We start from the raw sequence: 20,332 nt of genomic DNA, 5'->3' as shown, positions 1-20,332 counted from the left end.
ATATTAGCACGATGCAGCGATCGCACTGAACGCTGCACTCTCATTCCCATCAACACTTTTTTTATTGTAAGCAATAAGAAATGCAAATCAGTATTGATTTTATGTACATGTATATTGTACATACAGTATGTGTGTGTGTGTGGGCTTCTCAACACCGCCTATCTTGTTCAAGTATTAAGTCGCCACAGGGAAGGATTAGGTGGATTAACGATGCCAGGCATTTCTCTACGGAGTCACATGGGTGCTAAGCGTTCTGGGAAACCCACGTGTCGTGACCGGTGCCTCGTTCTGGAGCTGCGTTTATGAGGGCGAGGCTGCGAGGATGGCTTCACCACACCCTCCGCCCCAAAATTAGACGTGTTTGCAGCCACTGAGCGAGGCCTCGACGAGGTTTAAAGAGCGGTTGACAGTGGAGCTGTTTTAGTATGCATCACGGGCAATTTAGCAGAAATGATGATAGTCAGAGATGTCAGCCCGGGCTAACCTGCTCATTAGTCTGCGTGTCCACAGAGGAATTTTGTGTACGGTTTGTTTTGGCTATTTCAAAGTTTAGTCTCCGTGTTTGTATCTGAGGATCATCTCCAAAAGCTTCTTGGTGTGTGTCCCGAGCTCACACACTGTTGATCATCACACAGTGGTTGACCTGAGACCACACACAAACACAAACACACACACACACACACACACACACAGCAGAGTGGATTAGCTTCTTTGGATCTTGCCCAGATGCTGTGTGGTAGGTCATGTAATAACTGACCCGTACCAGTCTCAGGAGGGTTCTTCTAAAACCTCATTAAGGAGGTGCTACCTGTTCGCTTGTGCCAGCCTCGGTTGTGCACTCTCCTTCCTCTATTATTCCTGCTGGAAGAAAATCAGGCTTCATTTCCTCCCTTTTGAGAACATTCAGACGAGACCGTCCCCGTCTTTTATTCTTGTGCAGCACAAAAAACAAAAACTGCTTTCACGGACTCAAGAGTTGCCAGAGCTAAATGATCTATCACAGTAAATGTAAAGGCTTAATTTGGTTTTGTCCTGATTCATCGTCATTTCATTTCAGCTACATTCAGCATTTTTATATGATTGCATTCATTTACACTCTGCTCTATGCCAATCACCCGTAGCAAGAAAATCACTGGGAAATAATCCTTTAAAAAACCCCTTACTCTCAATATTTTGAAATGAAGGTTGTAATTCAACAATGTATGTGTGCGTATGTTTAAAATCTATGTATATAAATGAGCTGTGACTCAAAATAACTCCTCTGCCTTGGGTGTGTAATGCTTTCCACTTGAAAAGCAGACAAACTCACCTCTTATATGTGTGTTCGGGGATGCTCATTAGAGAGTCACACTCATATTTATCTGTTACGAGGATGAAAAAAGGAGTGTTTGTTTGTGTCTTCGTGCGTTATTTCATGACAAGCACTGTCGTGTCTCGGCTCGTTTTATGTGAAACTTGGCTCCGAACAAAGAGCAGGCTAATAAAACGTGTTTGCGTGCTGGAGCTGGAGGCAGACCGGGGAAGCGGCGACAGACTAGTATGTGTGTTTGCAGTAAGGAGTGAAAACGAGTTAAATGATCCTCAGCCCACACAGCTTTTGACAAGCGTCTGTGGTGGCAAGCCTGTCTCTCCTGCACGCACGCCCGCCTCACGCCGTTTTTTTATTGCATTACTGTCTGCGTTCATTTCAGAATTATATGTCAAGCTGGGACGTAAGCCAATCGGCACACGTTCCCCTGCTTCCTTTGTCTATTTACTCTATCTTGCCTGCGCTCTCCTCTATCTCACTGCCTCTCCCTTTTCCCAACTTCCACTCCCTCTGCCTCTTTTGTCTCTCCCTCTGACTTGCTAATCCTCCACATCGCAGCAAGTGTTCACACTTACACATGATATAACATCTCATGGTGAGTCAGTAATGAGAGATGGATACTTGGTGACTTGCGCTTGTTAGGTGTGGTGGCATATTTTCCCCGGTAGCTTGAGTGTTTGTGCTGCATTCGAGACTCAAACTAAAGCTTATCCGTCCATCTGAGCTGAGATATTTTAATGCAGTACAGTTCAACATGATAGCAGAGTCTCATAAGAGGAAATGAATAATGAAAATATCTCGTATAATTTGACTTTTCTCTTCCCGTTCCCTCTTGTTGATGACTCATCTCTTTGATCCCGGTTAGTAAGATGTGATTAGACTTCCTGGGGGCAATCCAGCCAATCCTTCCTATCTTTTTACAACCTAAAACCCTTCTACCAAGATGAATTAGCACTTACTGAGCCTTAAATTGTGTATCTGGGTGTCGGGTTGCATCAGGATCAACAAAATCCTCAGCAGCTTTCTGCACTAGGATCAGATAAACCGACTAAACTAGAATGCTACCATCAGTGTCTTTTTTCACCACTGAAGTCTCTCTTGGCATCAAGTGTGAAACCACAGATACAAATCACTGTCAAAGTTATTTCATGTGACCTTTTTAAGGAGGAGTTCAGTCATATCAAATCACAGTGAGGAAAAAAAAGAACAAAACTCAGATCCGCTGTTAACAGCTCCCGTCTGAAGTCATTTCCTCTCATTTTTCTTCTTCCGTTTTCTATTTTACCAACAATCCGCCGGCCGCGGGAACAAATTGGTCTGATGTAAAAAAAAAGAAATTGTGACAATGACACTCCAGCTGTGTGCTTGAATGGTCTTGAAATAAATGTAAGTGTCACGGCCGTCCAAGACACGACAAAGCAGAAACCCCTCCAAACATTTAACATGTTGTTTTAACACGTACAGCAATGTGTCTGTGTTTAAAGAAGTCAGCAGAACTGACATGCTGACGAGACAGGGGCTACAAAAAGATACAAATTTCCTCTCTCTCTCTCTCTCTCTGGCCCCCATGGTGCCTCTTTATGTGCAAGTCTAGCCCTTTTCTTATGCACCAAACAACAGGCATGTGACTGCAGATTTAAGGCAGTGCTATAAACCACCTCCACTTTGCCTCCACTGCCATTGTTGAAGAATTAAAGACACAGCGAGGCTTTATCACTTAAGTGGAGTCAAAGGGGTGTCGAGAAGGCCCCAACACTTGTTTTTCCACAACCGCGGAGTCTAGTTGTGGTCAGGCTATCACTGCCTCCCTTGTCTTCCCTTTTTAATGTGTTTCTCTGCGTCCCTCGTTTCCTCCCCACCTCTCTGCTTCTCATACTACCCCGAGCCAATCTCACAAAGGAATGAGAGGGAGGAATAAGAGGGAGGAGAGCAAACAAGCCTGTGGTGGTGCAGAGAGGGAGGAGTGGAGCAGGACAAAGATGTGGAGATGGAGCAGGAAGGAGGGGATATGAGGTTGAATATGAGGTTGTTGTGCCTGTAGGAACCAAATGTGTGCTTGCTTCCTTGCTTGCTTGCCTACGTGGATGAACATGTGCCCAGCATGGCTTTTTTTGTGCGTTTGCGTGGGCACGGATGTGTTGGCGTGACTGCGTGTACGCAAAAGAAACGTGCGTGGCTTTGGTTCATGTGTATGTATGTATGCGTGCAGACTCAGCTCTGGCTGGCTCTGCAGCTCATCACACGCCACAGCCAACTGCTGATTACACAGCACTTGTTTTGTCCATGCTCTACTCTGTCCTGCGCCTATTGTCAGTCTGGGAGCCTGCGCAGAAATAGACGGAGAGCTTTGTCTGACGTGCTGTTACTCAAGTCTCCCTTCTTCTGCTGTTTTCTCCTGCAGAGGACACCCCTGACTGGGCTGAGGAGTCCGGCGAATGGTCAGATTCAGACAGTCCTCGCTCATTCCCTTGATCTCTCTCTCTGGGGATGAAGCCTGTTTACTCAGCCTGATGACATTATGACAATCAAGAGGGGATCAGTTCCATCCCACTTCCTGTCTGGAGGCTCCCTGGTGTGTGTTTTGGGACAGTTTGGCACACAGCGCTACAACGCCTCACTGATTCATTAGAGTTTCCTGTGCTGTGACACCCCACAGCATCGGGCGAGTGTTAGCGGGCCTTGACTTATTGTCTCAGTGAGGAGCTGATGAGTTGGCTGAAGCGCCGCGTCATCTGAAAGGCAATCATGTGGAAGCTGATAGCGCGGTGGATTCGGACAGTCGGTGTCAGTTTCCTATAGTGGGTGGTATGAAGTCATTCTGGGTGATGGACAGGAAGTCTGGGTGTTCCTGCTTCCTGCTCGCTGACGGAGGAACCGCAGGGTTCAGTAAATGATGACAGGAAAGACAACATGGAGGAGAGATAGCAGATTTCCTCTCATGTTCAAAGGGTTGAGAGGTAAACAGAGAATCAAAGAAGACCTGGGGTATCTTAGACCACATTTTATCATAAGTACATATGTGTATAACAGGAGCGATTATGGATATCAGGAGCCATCCGTGTTTACCTTGAAGAATAAATGATCCATCCTTTTGTGGAAAGAGTTTAGTCCCAGGAGGTTTGGATGAGCAAAGCTCTGCCCTCAGACAGAAATGTCCTGATTTGTGAGGCATGACAGACTGCAGTTTGTTTTTTTGTGTGTGTGTGTGTGCCGTCTCTCAGGGCTGAAGAAAACCTTGTGCTAGGATCCAATCAAACCCGTACTTGTTAACCATCAACTTAGCCAAACATTCACGAGGTGCATTTAATTTGTTTCCTCTCTCAGCCCCTCTGCTCTCTCGGCATTGCGGCGTTGAATCGCAGCAGCAGCAGCAGCCAAGCGTTGACAGGCAGTTCTGATGTTGCTTCATCACGTCCTGTACACGAGCTGAATCCGTGTTCAGACTTCACAGCAGGCTCCTGTGCCAGGCTCATAACAAACTTCATGAGAAACCCGAGTGGGGTGTCTCTTGTCTGTCAGCCACAGCACTCCCCAGATTTAATGGGCTCTGTAATGATTGATCGCACTGACCTCCATTTCTCCCTCCATCTTCTTGTCTTTCTGCAGGCACTGGCAGCAAATGCAGGCACAGGATTTGCCGTGGCCGAGCCACAGGTGGCGATGTTCTGCGGGAAGCTCAACATGCACGTCAACATCCAGACCGGCCGCTGGGAACCCGACCCATCCGGAACCAAGAGCTGTGTAGGAACCAAAGAGGGCGTGCTGCAGTACTGCCAGGAGGTGAGCCACTGCGACAGAGACGCGTCTCTAATCTCTTTCCTATGAGTCGGACAGAAGTGGTGAAATTCAAGCGCCACAGTCGGGTAGAAAAAGACAGAGACAAAGTGGGTGCCATCACACGTACATAATGAGATTACCTTCCGGAGGTGATCACGCAAATCCGTGTACAGAGGTGCCATAATCAATCTTATATTTTACTCCATTAGTGCGAGGTGACAGAGATCAGGTTATATCTTTAGATGTAATATTTTCCATTTAGATATCATAATTTGATGATGTTTAGTCTTAGATGTTTGTTATGGATTTTTCTATCCTTGGGTTACACAAGGTCACCTTGAGGTCTTCGGCAGTATTAGTTGTTTGGCTTTGACTAAAGACTGACACATTTGCAATGGTTGGTTGTTTTTCTAATTTTCTACTTAAATATGTCAGGTCAAACCAGATCTATCACACAGTAAGTGGTGCAAATGTGACTTTATAAAAAATAGTTTTACATCTTTGCGTATTCACTTTGTTGAGTTAGATGAGATGATCAAAACCACTTTAATGTGTATGAGAGAAAGTCCACAGATTAAATCAGTGATTTTCAAACTTGATACCGAAGAAATTCAAGACAGATTTTTTTTTTATCAAGCGGGGAAACTTCTCATACAACAAGTTAGAATTTATTGGAATAAAGAAAAGATTCGTGTTAGAAACAAAGCCTTTTCTTGAGTGTGAGAAGAACGAGATATATAATGTGTGAACCGGTGAACTTTAGAGGTGCTGCTAGGCATATTTTGTTACATTTAGACGGAGCCAGGATGGATTTAACGGACAGATATGACGGTGGTCGCAATCTTCTTAATTAACTCTGGAAGAAAGCGATGAGCATATTTCCCAAAATGTTTTCTACAAACAAAATTATAGCTCAAATTCAACGACACCCTGTGATGCTTTTAGTGTCAAATCTGGTTTGTTGAGGATATTTTAGTTAAGATAAGTAGCCTGATAGTTCATGTAGCCAAACTAAAATGTAAGATGTTTCTTTATTAAACATAATTTTCTGCTTTTCTAGGACATAAAAGCAATGGGAGTTTCATAACGATGCAAGATAATAAAGTAAACGTGCAAATTTGTTGCAGAATGACATGAAAATATGTTATATTAAGCTCGTAAGGTGGAAAAAGTCTCATTTCACCGTGTTTATTGCTCGTGAAAGCGACATTATTTACAGTGCTGGGTGGCATTTCAATTAGCAGACTCTGTGACCGTCGTTTTAACTCGAGCTGTCTCTACAATAAAGGACATGTTTTTATCACAACACATCCTCACTCTCCTTATTTACTTGTTCCCTCCCTTCCTTTCTGTATCTCCTAATCCAAGAGGCTGCTGGTATTACTGTCATGGTTTATTATGCAGCTGCCCGAGAGAGAGAAAAAAAAAAAAGAAGAAGCAGGGCTGTATATTTCCAAGCTGGCTTCTGGCTACAAGCTTCAGTCGCGTTTATTGATGACATTTTGATGGCATTTCGAGGAAAAGTGTAAATTGTATGGTCTTTCATGGCTGAACAGATGGCATCTAGAGAGTATAAAGTGTGGATTAAAGGATGCAATTGAAGCTCCACTTATCACACCTTCCCCCTCTCTCACACACGTACGTACAAAATACCTCTCTTATTATCTCATATACATTCTCTTCTTCCTCCGACAGATGTATCCTGAGCTCCAAATCACAAACGTGGTGGAAGCCAACCAGCCGATTCGTATTGAGAACTGGTGCAAGAAGGAGAAGAAGGTGTGCAAAGGGCATGCACATATCGTGGTGCCTTACAAGTGCTTAGGTAAGCTTGTGCACTTATACGTAGTTCAAGGGCTGCGGGATACGACTTAGAGGGATGTCAGTTGCCCTTCATATCAGGTCATCACCGTTGTCCCCTCTCTTTTATATCGGCTCTTAGTCCGACACAGAGAAACGAGAGATTGTGATACATCTTAGCCATAGGGAGAGGTGACATAGAGCAATATTTGAGTCTGATTCAGTTGACTAATCCTGGCCTTGAGCTGCAGATTGAGCAGATCCACGCTGGATGGGAGCTAATGTCTCTCCGAACGGATGGTTAAGGGGGGGAAAGCTATTATTGCTGGGGAGGCTTGTTGAGCAATAAAGCACAATCTTATTTTCCCCCTCAGACAGTGGCCATAAACTCACACAGACACACAGGGTCAGCAAGAGGGAGGTCTGCGAGGAGGGCCTGCTTTATTACTCCCCATTTCTCCATTCGCCTGCGCCGTCATACACACCTCTCTCCCTCCTCTGTCTCGGGAAGCATCACTGTAATCAGCAGTGGCAACATGGCCATAGTCTGCTTTATTAAATGTCAGATAGAGGCTCGGTGTTTGCAGGCCACATGTCTCTGTGCCCCCCTAACTTACAAAACACAGCACACTCCCGATGCCTCGGAGGGTTGCAATAACAGAGAAACAAGATTCCCCCTCTGTACTTGCAAAGCAACGTCAGGAAGGGAAAGAAAAAAAAACATCTTCCTCTATGCTGCAAACACTCGCACCACCCTTCCTCTGTCCGAAAAAAGCCTCTCGCTGATTGAGTTGTGCCACTTTCTGGGATGAAAAAGCTATTAGCAGTTCCACTGGACTGTGAAATGGGCTACTATTCAAGAGCATTTTTGGCAAACGCAAAGAGGAGGCTTTTGGGAAATGCATGGGACAGCAAACACCACAACTGGAGCGGCCAATCGGTGAGTTGAGACAGGAATACATATGAGCGAGGTTCACATGCACAATCAGTCTCTAAGATTCCACCCCTCCTAGTTTGCTCTCATCTTACATCCTGAAGCTGTTCCCTTCTCACTACCTGCCACGTCCGATGTCCTCTTGTCTTCACTGCGGCCAGCTGTTGCATCCATTGACAACAAACCCAAGCCGTCTCATTATAATTCAGAAAGAGTGCCACGACTGCAATTTAATTAAAAACAATCCCATTAGCTGCACCGAAAATAATTAAATAGCTCGGTTGCTTGTTCTTGCACATTTTTCGCCATCATTGCTAGAGGTCTGCACACTCATGCCCCTTCAAATTACGAAGGCCTTCTCTGCTGCTCTCGCCGTGTTGCAAATGAGGGAGCCTGAACTGAGGGAACGGAAGAGACAGATGGAGAAGAAGAGATAAACATAAGGTGTTGGCGTGAAGGAGGCTATTGAGAGGGTTTCTGCTTAATTATGTAATGGAGCATGTTAGGGGCTTAATTGGAGGGCTCTGATCATATGCTACGAGCCACGGCATGCCTCTGCCACCTCACCGCTCCTCACACTTTTCAGTCTATTATTCCTCAGTGCACTTGAATTATTCGTTGTTTGTGATGTTCACATACTGTTCTGGGAAAATGGACATCAGACGACGTGTCTTATCAGTGTACATTAATTATAGCAGAATCAAAAAGAAATGAAACAGACCAAAGGGAGGTGGGCTCCAGCTCTGAGGATATGATTAAAAAAGGCCAGACCAGCAGCCATGTCAAATTAATAGGTTTATATGAATAATGCAAGCGCTAAGGCAGGAGCTCAGTGTAAAGGGAGGGATGGGTTATGCTGTATCCCATCTCTTCATGCAAAGGCTCAGTCACAGAGCCACAATCCCCCCGTGTTTCCTGTCCCCAAACAATGGCTCCGCAAATGAATGTGATTTTTGTTCCATGGCGCTCTAATCCCTGCAGCATGATGTCTTTGTCAAACAGCAGAGGATTATTTAAGAGACTTTTTGTATTATTATGTCTGGGATGGTGAGAACAGCCAGTGGCAGATGTAACTCGGGTGTTGGTTGGTTAGTGTGCATTGCAGACCGCCTCCTACACGGGACAACACTGACCGCAGCAGCTGAAAAAGAGCATGCATGCAAAGAAATAATTTTCTGGGTGAACGCAGATTCCAAAAGGCAGATTTCTATTTATTGTCTGTTACTTAGCAATAGATCACATTTATTTCAGGCTTATTCTTAGCTCTGATCTTTACCTGCGAGCTTCTCTTTTCTTTCTTTTTTAGGTCATGTTTGGGTGAGAAGTCGAGTATATTTAGCAACATTTACAGACATGACACATACTTGGACTTTCCTGTTGACTAAGGCCGTTGATTAAACAAAAGGGTAGGGCACGCGATGACAGCTCCTGATATCATCAGAGGGGCTGGAGTCTTGTGATTATGAATAAGATGATAATGTGTACAGACTCAGGCTTGTTTCAGAGCGCCACACCTTTGACTGAATGTTTGGAAAGGAGCCTGAACTTTGAAACGCAGTGTTGTGGAAAGAAATGCAACTACAGTCCTTCACAATGATCAAATCTCACAAACTAAAATGTTTAGCTAAAAGTACGGCTTATGTGTTGCCTGAAGCTAGAATTATAAACATATGTGGGAAATTTAAAAGTTCGTTGAACTTGAAGTTGAACTCAGGGGTTAAATGCAAATGTTCTTTGTTCATTATGTAAAATCAGTCTGCAGCTACCTCATGGTTTCAGCCACGTCTGCTCTGTGGAATCCTTTCATGTTTGCAAATCAGATTTATTCCACTTTAAAGGTACAATCTGCGATGCAAATGTAAACAAAAGGGTCGCCACGCTGCCAAGAAACAAAGACAGGAACCTGATATCAAACCGTACGGCAAGAAACTAACACGGGATCAAAGTTATTTTTATCTCTTCATCACCCTTCACCTGCACACGTTAACATACATGATAGTTAGGTGGTGATATTAAAGATTAAATCATTAAGTGCACCGAACAGGTTATTTGCATTTTCAGGTACTGATTACATTAAAATCACATTACAGCAGCTTCCTATGGGAAGTCCTTGAAACACTATAGCCGCGCTGTCGACAAGCAGATCTTGGTTGGTGCTTGATTGAATTTACCACCTCTCAGCACTAAAGGTATCACTGGTACATTAGGTGTAGCCTTACCTTTCACACTCCCCAGATGCCTGTAGTGCAAGCCAGCCTGTGCACCGGAGAGTGTGAGCGAGGGTAGACCGAAGGTTAAAGGAAAGGCAGATGAATAGAGCAGGTGGAGAGGAGGTCACAGAGAAAGAGGAGTATCTGCTCTCATACATACACACACTTATACACAATTACACACACGCACACACACACACGCAGTGCAGGAGTGCTTGCGAGGCACAGCTGCTCTCCAAACACCACCATCCATCACCCACTGCAGTGTGACTGCGTACGGGGTCTGCTCGAAACCCACCAAAGCAACCTGTAAGTGTGAGACAGAGAGAGGGAGGAAGAGATGAAACAAAGAGAGAGAGAGAGAGAGAGTGTGAGGAATGAATCCGTTAGCATCCGGTGTGCAGGATATGGAGCCGAGGGTTACAGAGAGTCATGATCTCTCGAGTCTCTCTGGATTTGAAGAGACAAATTTGCTGAAACAAAAGCAGCGTTAATAACAGCGTGAAATGACTCCATAACAAAGTAAGTCACGCGTTCAAAATTTCACTCACCTAAAGTACAATAAAGAAGCATTATCAGCAAAATATATAAAAATATCCAAAGTAAAAGCACTCGTGCTGAATGGGCACTTCCACACGGTTATTTTATCTTACTCTCTCGGACTGGACTTTTCTATTACTCTGTTTAAATGCCACAGCTAGTCGAGACGGAGCTCATTTTTATCTCTCTCTAATTTATTGTTAGGTAGTTTAGGCAGGCTTTAACAATGCAGCATATTTTATAAGCTGGTCACATCTTGAGCATATCTCAAAAACCTATTCTGCAAAGCAACTTCGCTTGTTGAACAAGAGGAATGAAAGACAAAAATACAATATAACCCTCTAAAATGTGGTGAATTAGAAGTCGTGGAGAAGGTATAAATTGAGTGTTTGGTCTGTAAAATGTCAGAAAAATACCCTTCCAAGAAGTAAAAGTGAAAAAGACCAAATATATTGTGTCTGATTTGATTCAGACTATATCTAAGTATAGTGCTTGAGGGTGTGCACAAAGCAGAGAAGCAGGAGAACGAAGGTCTGGAGGGTTGAGGGGGGTTGTGTTCGAGGGGTGTTACTATACCTCCTGGGCGGAGATGAGAAGCAGCTGCCGAGTCCTCTGCTATTTCCAGCTCTCTCCTCTTCCTATCCTACCCTCTCATTTTCCAAAACACTGCCTTTTCACCCTCCGCCTGCCTCGCCTGCCTCGCATGAACTGCTCCAGCAGCTCTGCCTCAGGCCGAGGTTATGGCGAAACCGCTAAATGAGCAGTTATAGGACAGCTCCCAGCCCTCGTTTCGAGACCTCCAGACCCTCATTTGTGTGTTTTTCAGGCCGCCTATTCCTCAGCTCACTCTGATCTGGACTTTGCCCTAAAACCTCCCAGTCATCCCTCCTTCTCTCCTCCCTTCTCCCTCTCCGCCTGGCTTTCCATCTGTTTCTGATAGCTGATAGTGTTTCTACCTGAGCGACTCGTCACGCTGCCAGCCTATCAGCGGTCGCTGTCCTTCTTAATCTTTCTTATGACCCCTGTGCCATATGCTTGGTTTTTCGACCTGAAACTATTCATAGGAATTCACAAGACGGCTTTCATCTCTTTTATTTCCCCTCGATTTGCTTTCTGTCAGCTGGTTATATGAATAAAACATCTCCAAATTGAATTCATCAAGTAAATGATATCACTGTTTCGCGGGAAGACTCTTGACTACCTGAAAAAGAGTCACGGTGTGAAACCTCATTTTCCCCTCTGCCATTCTGATTGCAGAGTTTCATACGGCGTTGTAGAGAAAGGGACTGATCCCATTTGGCTTCAGGTGCACGGGCAGATGTTCAAGTGTCAAATACCATTTCTATTATACAACCGTAATGAAGACCAGGCAGCTATGAATTATTGAATCATCTCATCTGTTATTCCTTTTTTAGTCCCAGTGGGAGATTTATTGTTTCTAACACTGGCAGTGACCAAACAGGAGTGTGACTGGGACAGATTGGTGGCATGACTAACGGGCATACTGGTCTGTGTGATTTGCTGTTACAGTGGGCGAGTTCGTGAGTGACGTACTACTGGTTCCAGAGAAGTGCAAGTTCTTCCATAAGGAGCGCATGGACATGTGCGTCAGCCATCAGCAGTGGCACGGCGTCGCCAAAGAGGTAAGGAACGGATTACCTCACCGGAAACAGTGGGAGGCTGTCTCTGGGAGATAGCAGAAAGGTTCCTGTGGGAAGAGGAAGTCTTAAGCATCAACTTAACTTTGAGAAATTAAACTAAACTAATTTGAAAAAAGTCCATTCTCCCTGTCGCACTGATCACACTTTTATTACTTTCCAATCTTCCCTCCCTAATACCTTTCCACCTGTCTCTGTGAGTCTCTGAGGCTCTCTGATCACAGGCTGACTGGGAGCCCTCACATTTCAGCTTCTAATCAGATTAGTGTTGTGGCTGTAATGCAGCTAATCCCTCCTGGGCAGCTCCAGAGCTAGTCTTCGGGGTCTACTCTGACCACGACAGTATGTGCAGCAGCATCTCAGTGAGCCCATCAACCGTCTGCTCGTCGCGTTTCCTGACTCCACCTCCCAATATGCATCACAAATGCCCCAAAACGGAGCAGCCTTTACAGCCTCGCACATAGTGTGACATCCAGAGGCACAAACAACCTGCAGTCGATAACAAATTTGTTACAGCCAAGCAGTAATAAATCTTACCAGTGGGAAAATCTGGGTGAGAAAAAAATGATTCAGAAACAATTTCAGCTCCCTCACCAACTGCCACCGAGATGTTCTTAAGCAGGGCGGCTAATCCTCGACTGCTCCACTGGAGTTTCTCAGCAGCCATCAGTTACACTGAAGTCGTACTCTCCTAGCTGCTATATGAAGCGCGGCATTGTTGAAAAATAGCCCATCTGTTAAAGGACTGCATGACTTTTTTTTTTTTTGGAAGTGTGGCCCATTAATCATTTTAGTCGGTATGTGAGAAAACGACTTGCTCTAAAGTCAGTGTGTCTGTATTCTGCAGGAGTATAGATCTGTTACTGTGTCATGTAACCACGAGGGACAGAAACACAATGCTAGAAGTCACAAAATAAAAAAAAGTGGTAGCACATCGGAGGCTGGATAGCTACTAAACACCTGAAAGGATGAAGAATGCTGTCTATGCAAGATGTGAGCACACACATAAAGGAGCAAAGATATATATCTGCAGACATCGAATAAAGAAGACGTGCTTTTCTTCAGAGATGCTGCTCGTCCTGTGTACATGCTTCAAACTGGGGTTCACATTTGATGCAAAAATCATTTTGAATATTTATAATTCATCGATGCATCCGTCCATTATCCTCATCAGGATCTCAGCGGGGCTGGAGCTGATCCCAGCTGACTTTTGGACGAGAGGCGAGGTACAGCCAGCTCATTACAGGGCACACAGAGACAAACAACCATTATTTATAATTCAGAATATTAATAATTATGGGCCGCACTGTGGTGCAGTGGTTAGCACTGTGGAGGTTCTCCTCGTGTCTGCGTGGGTTTTCTCCGGGTAAGACATGCACTTATTAGGTTAATTGGTGACTCTAAATTGGCCGTAGGTGTGAATGGATGTTTGTCTCTGTGTGTCTTGTAATAAAGTGTAGACTTGTCCAGGTTTCTGTCCTTGTTTCTGGATAGCTGGGACAGGCTCCAGCTGCCCATGAGCCTGATGAGGATTAGTGGTTACAGAGAATGGATGGATGGATGATAAAAGAATCAAAAATATGAACATGTGACATTAAAAACAACATCCTGTAGTTGAATCTTTGCAGCTTAGAAGGACGAGTAGACGTCAGATTAAACACATTTTATATATATATAAATATATATAAAAACACCATTAGTCTTAGAGCTGCATGTCAACAACATCAGGTAACTGATTTAGCTTCCTCCCTCGATGACTCACTCTCTTCCATCAGGCGTGGGGCATGATCGTTGTCATCCTTTAGCTCTCCCTTGATGAATAAAGGTTAAACAAATGTCACCCTGTCAAAGCTGAAGTTGATATTTTACAGTAGTGAGAAAAGCTCAGCAGCTTCATCAATGCCGCGTTCAGTCAATATCATCACTCGCTCACTTCTTCTTGCTCTGTCAGGCTTGTGCCAAAAGCTCGATGGTGCTGCACAGCTACGGCATGCTGCTGCCCTGTGGCATTGACAAGTTCCACGGCACCGAGTACGTGTGCTGCCCCGCCTCGCGCACCGGGGAATCCGTTCCACCTTCCCCGCCCTCCGAGGTGGACGACGTAGAGGAGGAGGTAGAGGACGAGGAAATTGACGATACCGACCTGGTCGAGGAGGAGGAGGACAGGTGAGTGTTTGCATATAAACCATTGTGGTGTGTCTTTGAAATATTGCGAGTGTAATATCCGCTCTCCAGCGAAGGCCAGGTATTATTGGCCATCTGGATGAATTAAAGTGTTCTGACATTGACCTATGGCAGCTGCTCTGCCTTGATAAATCACCCCTCTTCCCGGCTTCCACGTCTTCACTCAATCACCCCTTACCTCCTCCTCCCCTGTTCAGTTTGACGCCAGCTGAAGCGCAGCCCACGCAAAAGGAGGAACCGGTGGAGGAGGACGAGGAGGACGAGGAGGAGGACGAGGAAGAGGAGGAGTACCACTACGTCTACGAGGACGAGGAGACAGATAAGGAGGACGAGGACGAGGATGAGAAGAAAGAGAGCAGTAAAATGTCAGACAGCCAAGATGAGGACAAAACTCTGCAGGAAGTGAAAGGTTTGTAATGAGTTGATTTAAATTATAAAGCACCGTCCTCCTTCTATCTCTCTCCCTCTCTCCCTTATTGGCACTTAGCCCACCACTTAGATATAATCAAACCTTTTTAACTTTTAAACTATCGGCTATATGCTTAAATCTCAGCCAGACTGTAATTAGATAAGTGTATGCATCAGCAAATACCCCTTTCTTCAGCTCCCGGCCGACACTGTGATGTACTGTTCTGCTTTATCAGAGTACAAGGACAAATCACCAGCCTTGTTTGTACTGCTGCTGATAAATCCTGTTCATTGTGTTTGAGAAGGAGCCGCTCCAGTATTTTTATTGTTTTGTTTTATCATATTTGTAGATGTAGAAGCAGTAAGGAGTGTTTGATGGTAGTTTTTTTTTTTTTATGAGTGTTTAAAGAATTTAGTGCTGCTGCCTCTAGTGGCAGGATGATCTAACAAGCTGTCCCCTGGCAGCGGTGTGCACCCTGGAGGCTGAGACCGGCCCCTGCCGTGCCTCCATGCCCCGCTGGCACTTCGACATGAGCCAGAGGAAGTGCGTGCGCTTCATATACGGGGGCTGCGCCGGCAACCGCAACAATTTCGACTCAGAGGAGTACTGCATGGCCGTGTGCAAGCGCCTGAGTAAGTCTCACCTGCCAGAGGCCCGGTCTGAAAACTCGACCCACCTCCTCTCTCCCTCTGTCTGTCTGTGTCTTTGCTGCAGACTCTCTGCTGAAAACACTTCAGGATGATCTAGTCTGTCGCTGACTTTTAAAGCAGGACACCTGTTCTGCAGTCTTCAGCTGTCACTCATCAAATCACTACAGCTGTTACCATGCACCACCTCCACCACATTAATCAACAACTCAATTCAACCACTCATCTTTTTTTTTTTAATTGTTATTATTTCACTGATATACCAGTGATTATTAATTGAATTATTATAATCTGTTAATTATATTTATTTACTCTTGTTTTGTCAAAACAATTCAAAAATTGACAGATATTAAATCAACAATTATCTAAATCAAACCCTCACAATTAGAGTTTTATGGTATTAATGAATAACTTGATCATCTATTTTCTATCAATAGATGAATCAATTAATAGTTTTAGCATTGTTTCACTGAATTACCACCCAGTTCTCCCAAATAGGCTTAATATTTTCATGTATATCACAGTGATTTATTAGTTTTGGTATATAATGCTCTACTAAATTGAATTTGTTGAAATATTCAGTATAATAATTAATAATTACAGATTCATCAATCAATAGTTTTAGCACTGTGTTATTGAATAAGATGTCACAGGGTCCAGATCTTCAAGTGCTGTTGAAATATTCAATATAAACAATATCAGAGTGAAATAAATTAAGATTTATTACATAATTAATTGTTATTAATTTAATACAAAGTTGGTTGATACAGAGATATCTATATTTAAGAGAACAGATTGTTTATTGCAGGACTCACTTCTTACAAGCCGGTCAACCTCAGTACTGACAGAGTACAGAAGTACAGAGACCGTAAACGCCTCGTCAGATTCATATTCTTCTTTACTTTAGTCATAATTAAGAATTATGATTAATAATTAGGATTATCTTAATCATAATTAAGAATTATGATTAAGATAATCCTAATTATGAAAGGTAATAATCTTAATCATTGCTAGTTTTAGATTGTACAGCTTCTTGTGTTTGGATGAAGCTGAACATTTGAGAAATTTGGCTTCTTTGAAATGAAGAAAAAAATAATAAAAACTCAGATATTGAAATTCATTTTTAATAACACCCTGCTCAGCGGTCAGACCAGGTCAGGAGTTTTAATTGGAGAAACAAGTAAAATTCAAATTAAAACAGTATGTCAAATATAAAAACATGTCATAATTCATCATTTCTGCAGCTTTAAACACATTTTCTGGAGTTTTCTTTCTTCTTTGTTTGCTCTGCTCGTGTTCACTCCTGTCATGTGTTCATGTTGCTGTCTGTCTGTCTGCAAACAACCTGTCTGTCTGTCTGTCTGTCTGCTCACAGAGCACTGCCGCTACTTTTACTAGAGCATCCCCACGTCAGCAAGCACCTTAAATGACACTTTTCATCAGTTCAAACACAATTCATAGCCATAACCAACTATTTTTTTCTTTTGCATTTGAGTATTTAAACATTTTAAGAGCTGAAGCAGTAAAGGTCAGCACCTCGTGGTGATGATGATGATGATGGTGAGGTAAAAAAAACAAAAAACGATGAGGTCTCGTCTTGTTTGCGAGCCCGGAGCGTTATTGTTTTTGCGACATGCAGCGGTGCAGGGAGTGACTCCTGTGTGACTGTGTAGTGACGAACCCAGAACAGAGCCCCCTGGCCTCGGACACACGTGACCCAGCCCGTCAAACGTGGAGATATTTCCATTAGTGTTGGAGATGCGAGCTGTCAGCAGAAAGCCGATGGGAAGATGACAAGAATTCAAAAGGAAGGACTGTCAGATTCTGTTACATTTATCAGAGTTACTGAGGGTGGAAGAACGCCAATGAGAGGAGTGCTTCTGTGAGATTTTTTTGTCCAACTTCAATCTGTATTCCACTTTTCAACTCTCCCTCCCTCTTTCTCTCTGTGCCCGGTCGTCTGTCCGTCTGTCTTTGACTCTCTGCCTTGTGTCTGCCTGGATCAACCAGTCTGTCTGTTTCTGTGTCAGCCTGTCTGTCTGCCTTGTTGTCACTTCGCAGCCCTGTCCGCTCACCATCTGTTTCTTGAATTTTGCAGCCACACCTCCGATTCCACAGCCCACCGATGATGTTGACATCTACTTCGAGACCCCGGCCGATGACAAGGAGCACAGTCGCTTCCAGAGGGCCAAGGAGCAGCTGGAGATCAGGCACCGCAACCGCATGGAGAGGGTGAGTGACCAGGATGAGCCAGCAGGATTTTTACTGCTTTATGGATACACAAGTTTATGAAATAATATTTTGCAGATGCAGAATTTTCTGGCTGTTTAGAAACATCCAGCCAAAAAAAACTACAGCGTTACAATCACAGAAATATGCATAGTGATAAACATTTAAATTTACTAAATGAATAGAGCGTTTCCTCTTTTCACAGAGGTGAAAGCTGCTGCCCTTTCCTCATTAAAGGCAGATTATTTCATCGACTGTGCATTCTTTCTCCGTAGCTGTGATTTCACTGTAAAATTAAAAGACTGTGAAACATTTGGGATGCAAGAACTCAAACAAAAATGCGTGCAACATTCATAGTTTGCTTAGAAATTAAGCTTAAGCTTGTTGAGGCGAGAGTAGCTGCTGCTTGAGGGAATTTGGGGCCAGAAAATGTGCAAGTCATCCAGCTATTAATCAGATTTGAACACGTTTAATACAAGAATATGGCAGCTGGAGCTAAGTCACACTTTCAGGGTCTGTAACCTTTGTGCAATGAAAGGCTCCGTCTACATGCTGGCTCACTCTGAGTAAACAATTGCAGGAGGACCACCTCACCTCTCGCTTCATTTCCTTCTCTCTCTCTGTGTCTTTCACTCCAGGTAAGAAAAGAGTGGGAAGAGGCTGATCGCCAGGCTAAGAACCTGCCCAAGGCTGAGAGGCAGACATTGATCCAGGTAAGACACTGATCCTTTCCCCCAGGAGTCCTGCCTTTGTCCTTTTGTTTGGGTGAGATATGACGGCTCACATGCCTCAGGTCCCTCACTCCCTGTGCCATTAAGGATCTCTTTTTCCCCGGCTGCTCTATCTTTATCACTCTAAGGCTAAATTAGGGCACCGTCTGAATGGGGAGACTTCTAAATGAGTCCCTCACTCCCCTGACAAGACTGAGAGGCGCATGAGTGAAACCGAGGGCCGTTTTAAGCAGAAGTCGAAAGATCTCTGTTATGCCACACTGTTTAGGATTCGCATACATATTTATATATACTTCTGATTTTGTTTATAGCACTTCCAAGCAATGGTGGAGTCCCTGGAGGAGGAGGCAGCCAGTGAGAAGCAACAGCTGGTGGAGACACACCTCGCCCGGGTGGAGGCTATGCTGAATGACCGCCGCCGTCTGGCCCTGGAGAACTACCTGGCTGCCCTGCAGGCCGACCCCCCCAGGGTAAACACAACACACCGGGCTCTGAGAGCATCTATTATCCTCACCTCTCTCCATCTGTCTGTTGCTTTTTCAGCACCTCGGTCCTATGTGTAAACACACACACACGCCTTTCCGTGTGGCCTTACACTACTTATGGCCTGTGGCTAATCTCATATTCTGTCAAAAGATCCTCTGCTAACTTGCAATTCATCAGGAGGAGGATGGATTACTGCAGCATCCCCAAATCCTCCATGAGCACAAAGTCAATCACATTTGAACCTCCAGCTTTAATCCCTGCGTCGTGTTTTTTTAAACTCTCATCTAATAGTCCTTTGATCCTTTCGCCAGCGCGCTGTTGTGGTGCCGCTCTAACCACCACCAGCGTGTTGTTGGGCTTGTTACCCCAAACAGAAATAATTAAATATTTCTATTTTGTACTAATTTGCTTGTATAAATGTTGCCTGACTTGAGAGTATTTATTTTTTTAAATCCTGCTTCAGTTACACTCCCAAAATTGCTAGTTGCATCACCTGTGGTGTGATGCTATTTCAGTTCAGGTGCTGCAGATGCAAGATTCATGTTATATGAAAAGTTGTTTTTTTTTTGCACCTCACACTTGACAGCAATGTTCCTGTCATCTTATCACAGGAGCGAGGTGTGCTCATGTCTAATAAGAGCATGCTGCTATGAGGGTTTGGTCATGATGTTTCATCGATTTGAGGTTTATCATCATACATCATATTAATCTGATTAAATCTAAACTGAATAAAATAGAAGATGAGTGCAGCTGATTGATACTTCAGAGGAGAAACTGCTGTCATGTCGCTTTTATTCACACAAGACAGGAAGATTGCATCATACAGCTCCGTCTAAGAGTTTAGTATTACACAGAAATAGTTATGAGGCTGCGTCTTAACACCCAATTACACTAACCACCCCTCTCCTTCTCCTTCTTTTTCTTCTTCCCTCCACTCCCTCGCCTCCATCAGCCCCATCGCATCCTGCAAGCCCTCAGAAGATACGTCCGTGCCGAGAACAAGGACCGCCAGCACACCACCCGCCACTACCAGCACGTCCTGGCTGTTGATCCTGAGAAGGCTGCTCAGATGAAGTCACAGGTCAGTTTTTTATATCCTTAAGATGCTTAAGAAATGTATCAAAACCCCACATATGAGAAGCTGGCCATTTTTGTTATATTTAGTTATCTTACTCCTCCTAACTCACTCCTTCAGCTCTGCAGAGTCCATTTTCCGTTTAATTAGTACCTGCCAGTACTTTAAAGTTTTGTATCCTTCCTGAGTTAGTTTTGGCAATGAAGATGTTATATTAGAGGCCGTGTCAGTAAATCTGAAACCTCATGCCGAGCCACTCCAAGATCTCACACTCCTCCTATTCCTGCTCAGACAGGGGAGATGTAACGATGTCTCAGCCTGCCTCCTCTCTGCCCTGTTTCTA

The 20,332-nt window shown here is 44.2% G+C and overlaps 1 protein-coding gene across 5 annotated transcripts in view; it reads left to right on the top strand.

Moving 5' to 3' along the window:
- The window catches only part of aplp2 (amyloid beta (A4) precursor-like protein 2), a 50,432-nt gene that overhangs the window by 18,890 nt on the left and 11,210 nt on the right, over positions 1-20,332 (top strand). For 4 of the 5 annotated variants that reach the window (XM_027280187.1, XM_019272977.2, XM_010739696.3 and 1 more), the window contains exons 2-11: positions 4,916-5,089; positions 6,782-6,911; positions 12,101-12,213; positions 14,180-14,394; positions 14,610-14,821; positions 15,286-15,453; positions 17,567-17,700; positions 18,336-18,410; positions 18,740-18,898; positions 19,867-19,995. In XM_027280187.1, the coding sequence (XP_027135988.1) occupies positions 4,916-5,089; positions 6,782-6,911; positions 12,101-12,213; positions 14,180-14,394; positions 14,610-14,821; positions 15,286-15,453; positions 17,567-17,700; positions 18,336-18,410; positions 18,740-18,898; positions 19,867-19,995 (1,509 nt within the window). The remainder of the gene's footprint in view (positions 1-4,915; positions 5,090-6,781; positions 6,912-12,100; positions 12,214-14,179; positions 14,395-14,609; positions 14,822-15,285; positions 15,454-17,566; positions 17,701-18,335; positions 18,411-18,739; positions 18,899-19,866; positions 19,996-20,332) is intronic. The other variant, XM_019272978.2, reaches the window with a different exon arrangement.

The sequence above is a fragment of the Larimichthys crocea genome, chromosome VII, assembly GCF_000972845.2.
Source record: "Larimichthys crocea isolate SSNF chromosome VII, L_crocea_2.0, whole genome shotgun sequence".
NCBI classification, from domain to species: Eukaryota; Metazoa; Chordata; class Actinopteri; family Sciaenidae; genus Larimichthys; species Larimichthys crocea.
Note: the sequence above shows the minus strand (reverse complement) of the source record. Positions and strands in the feature narration are given on the sequence as shown.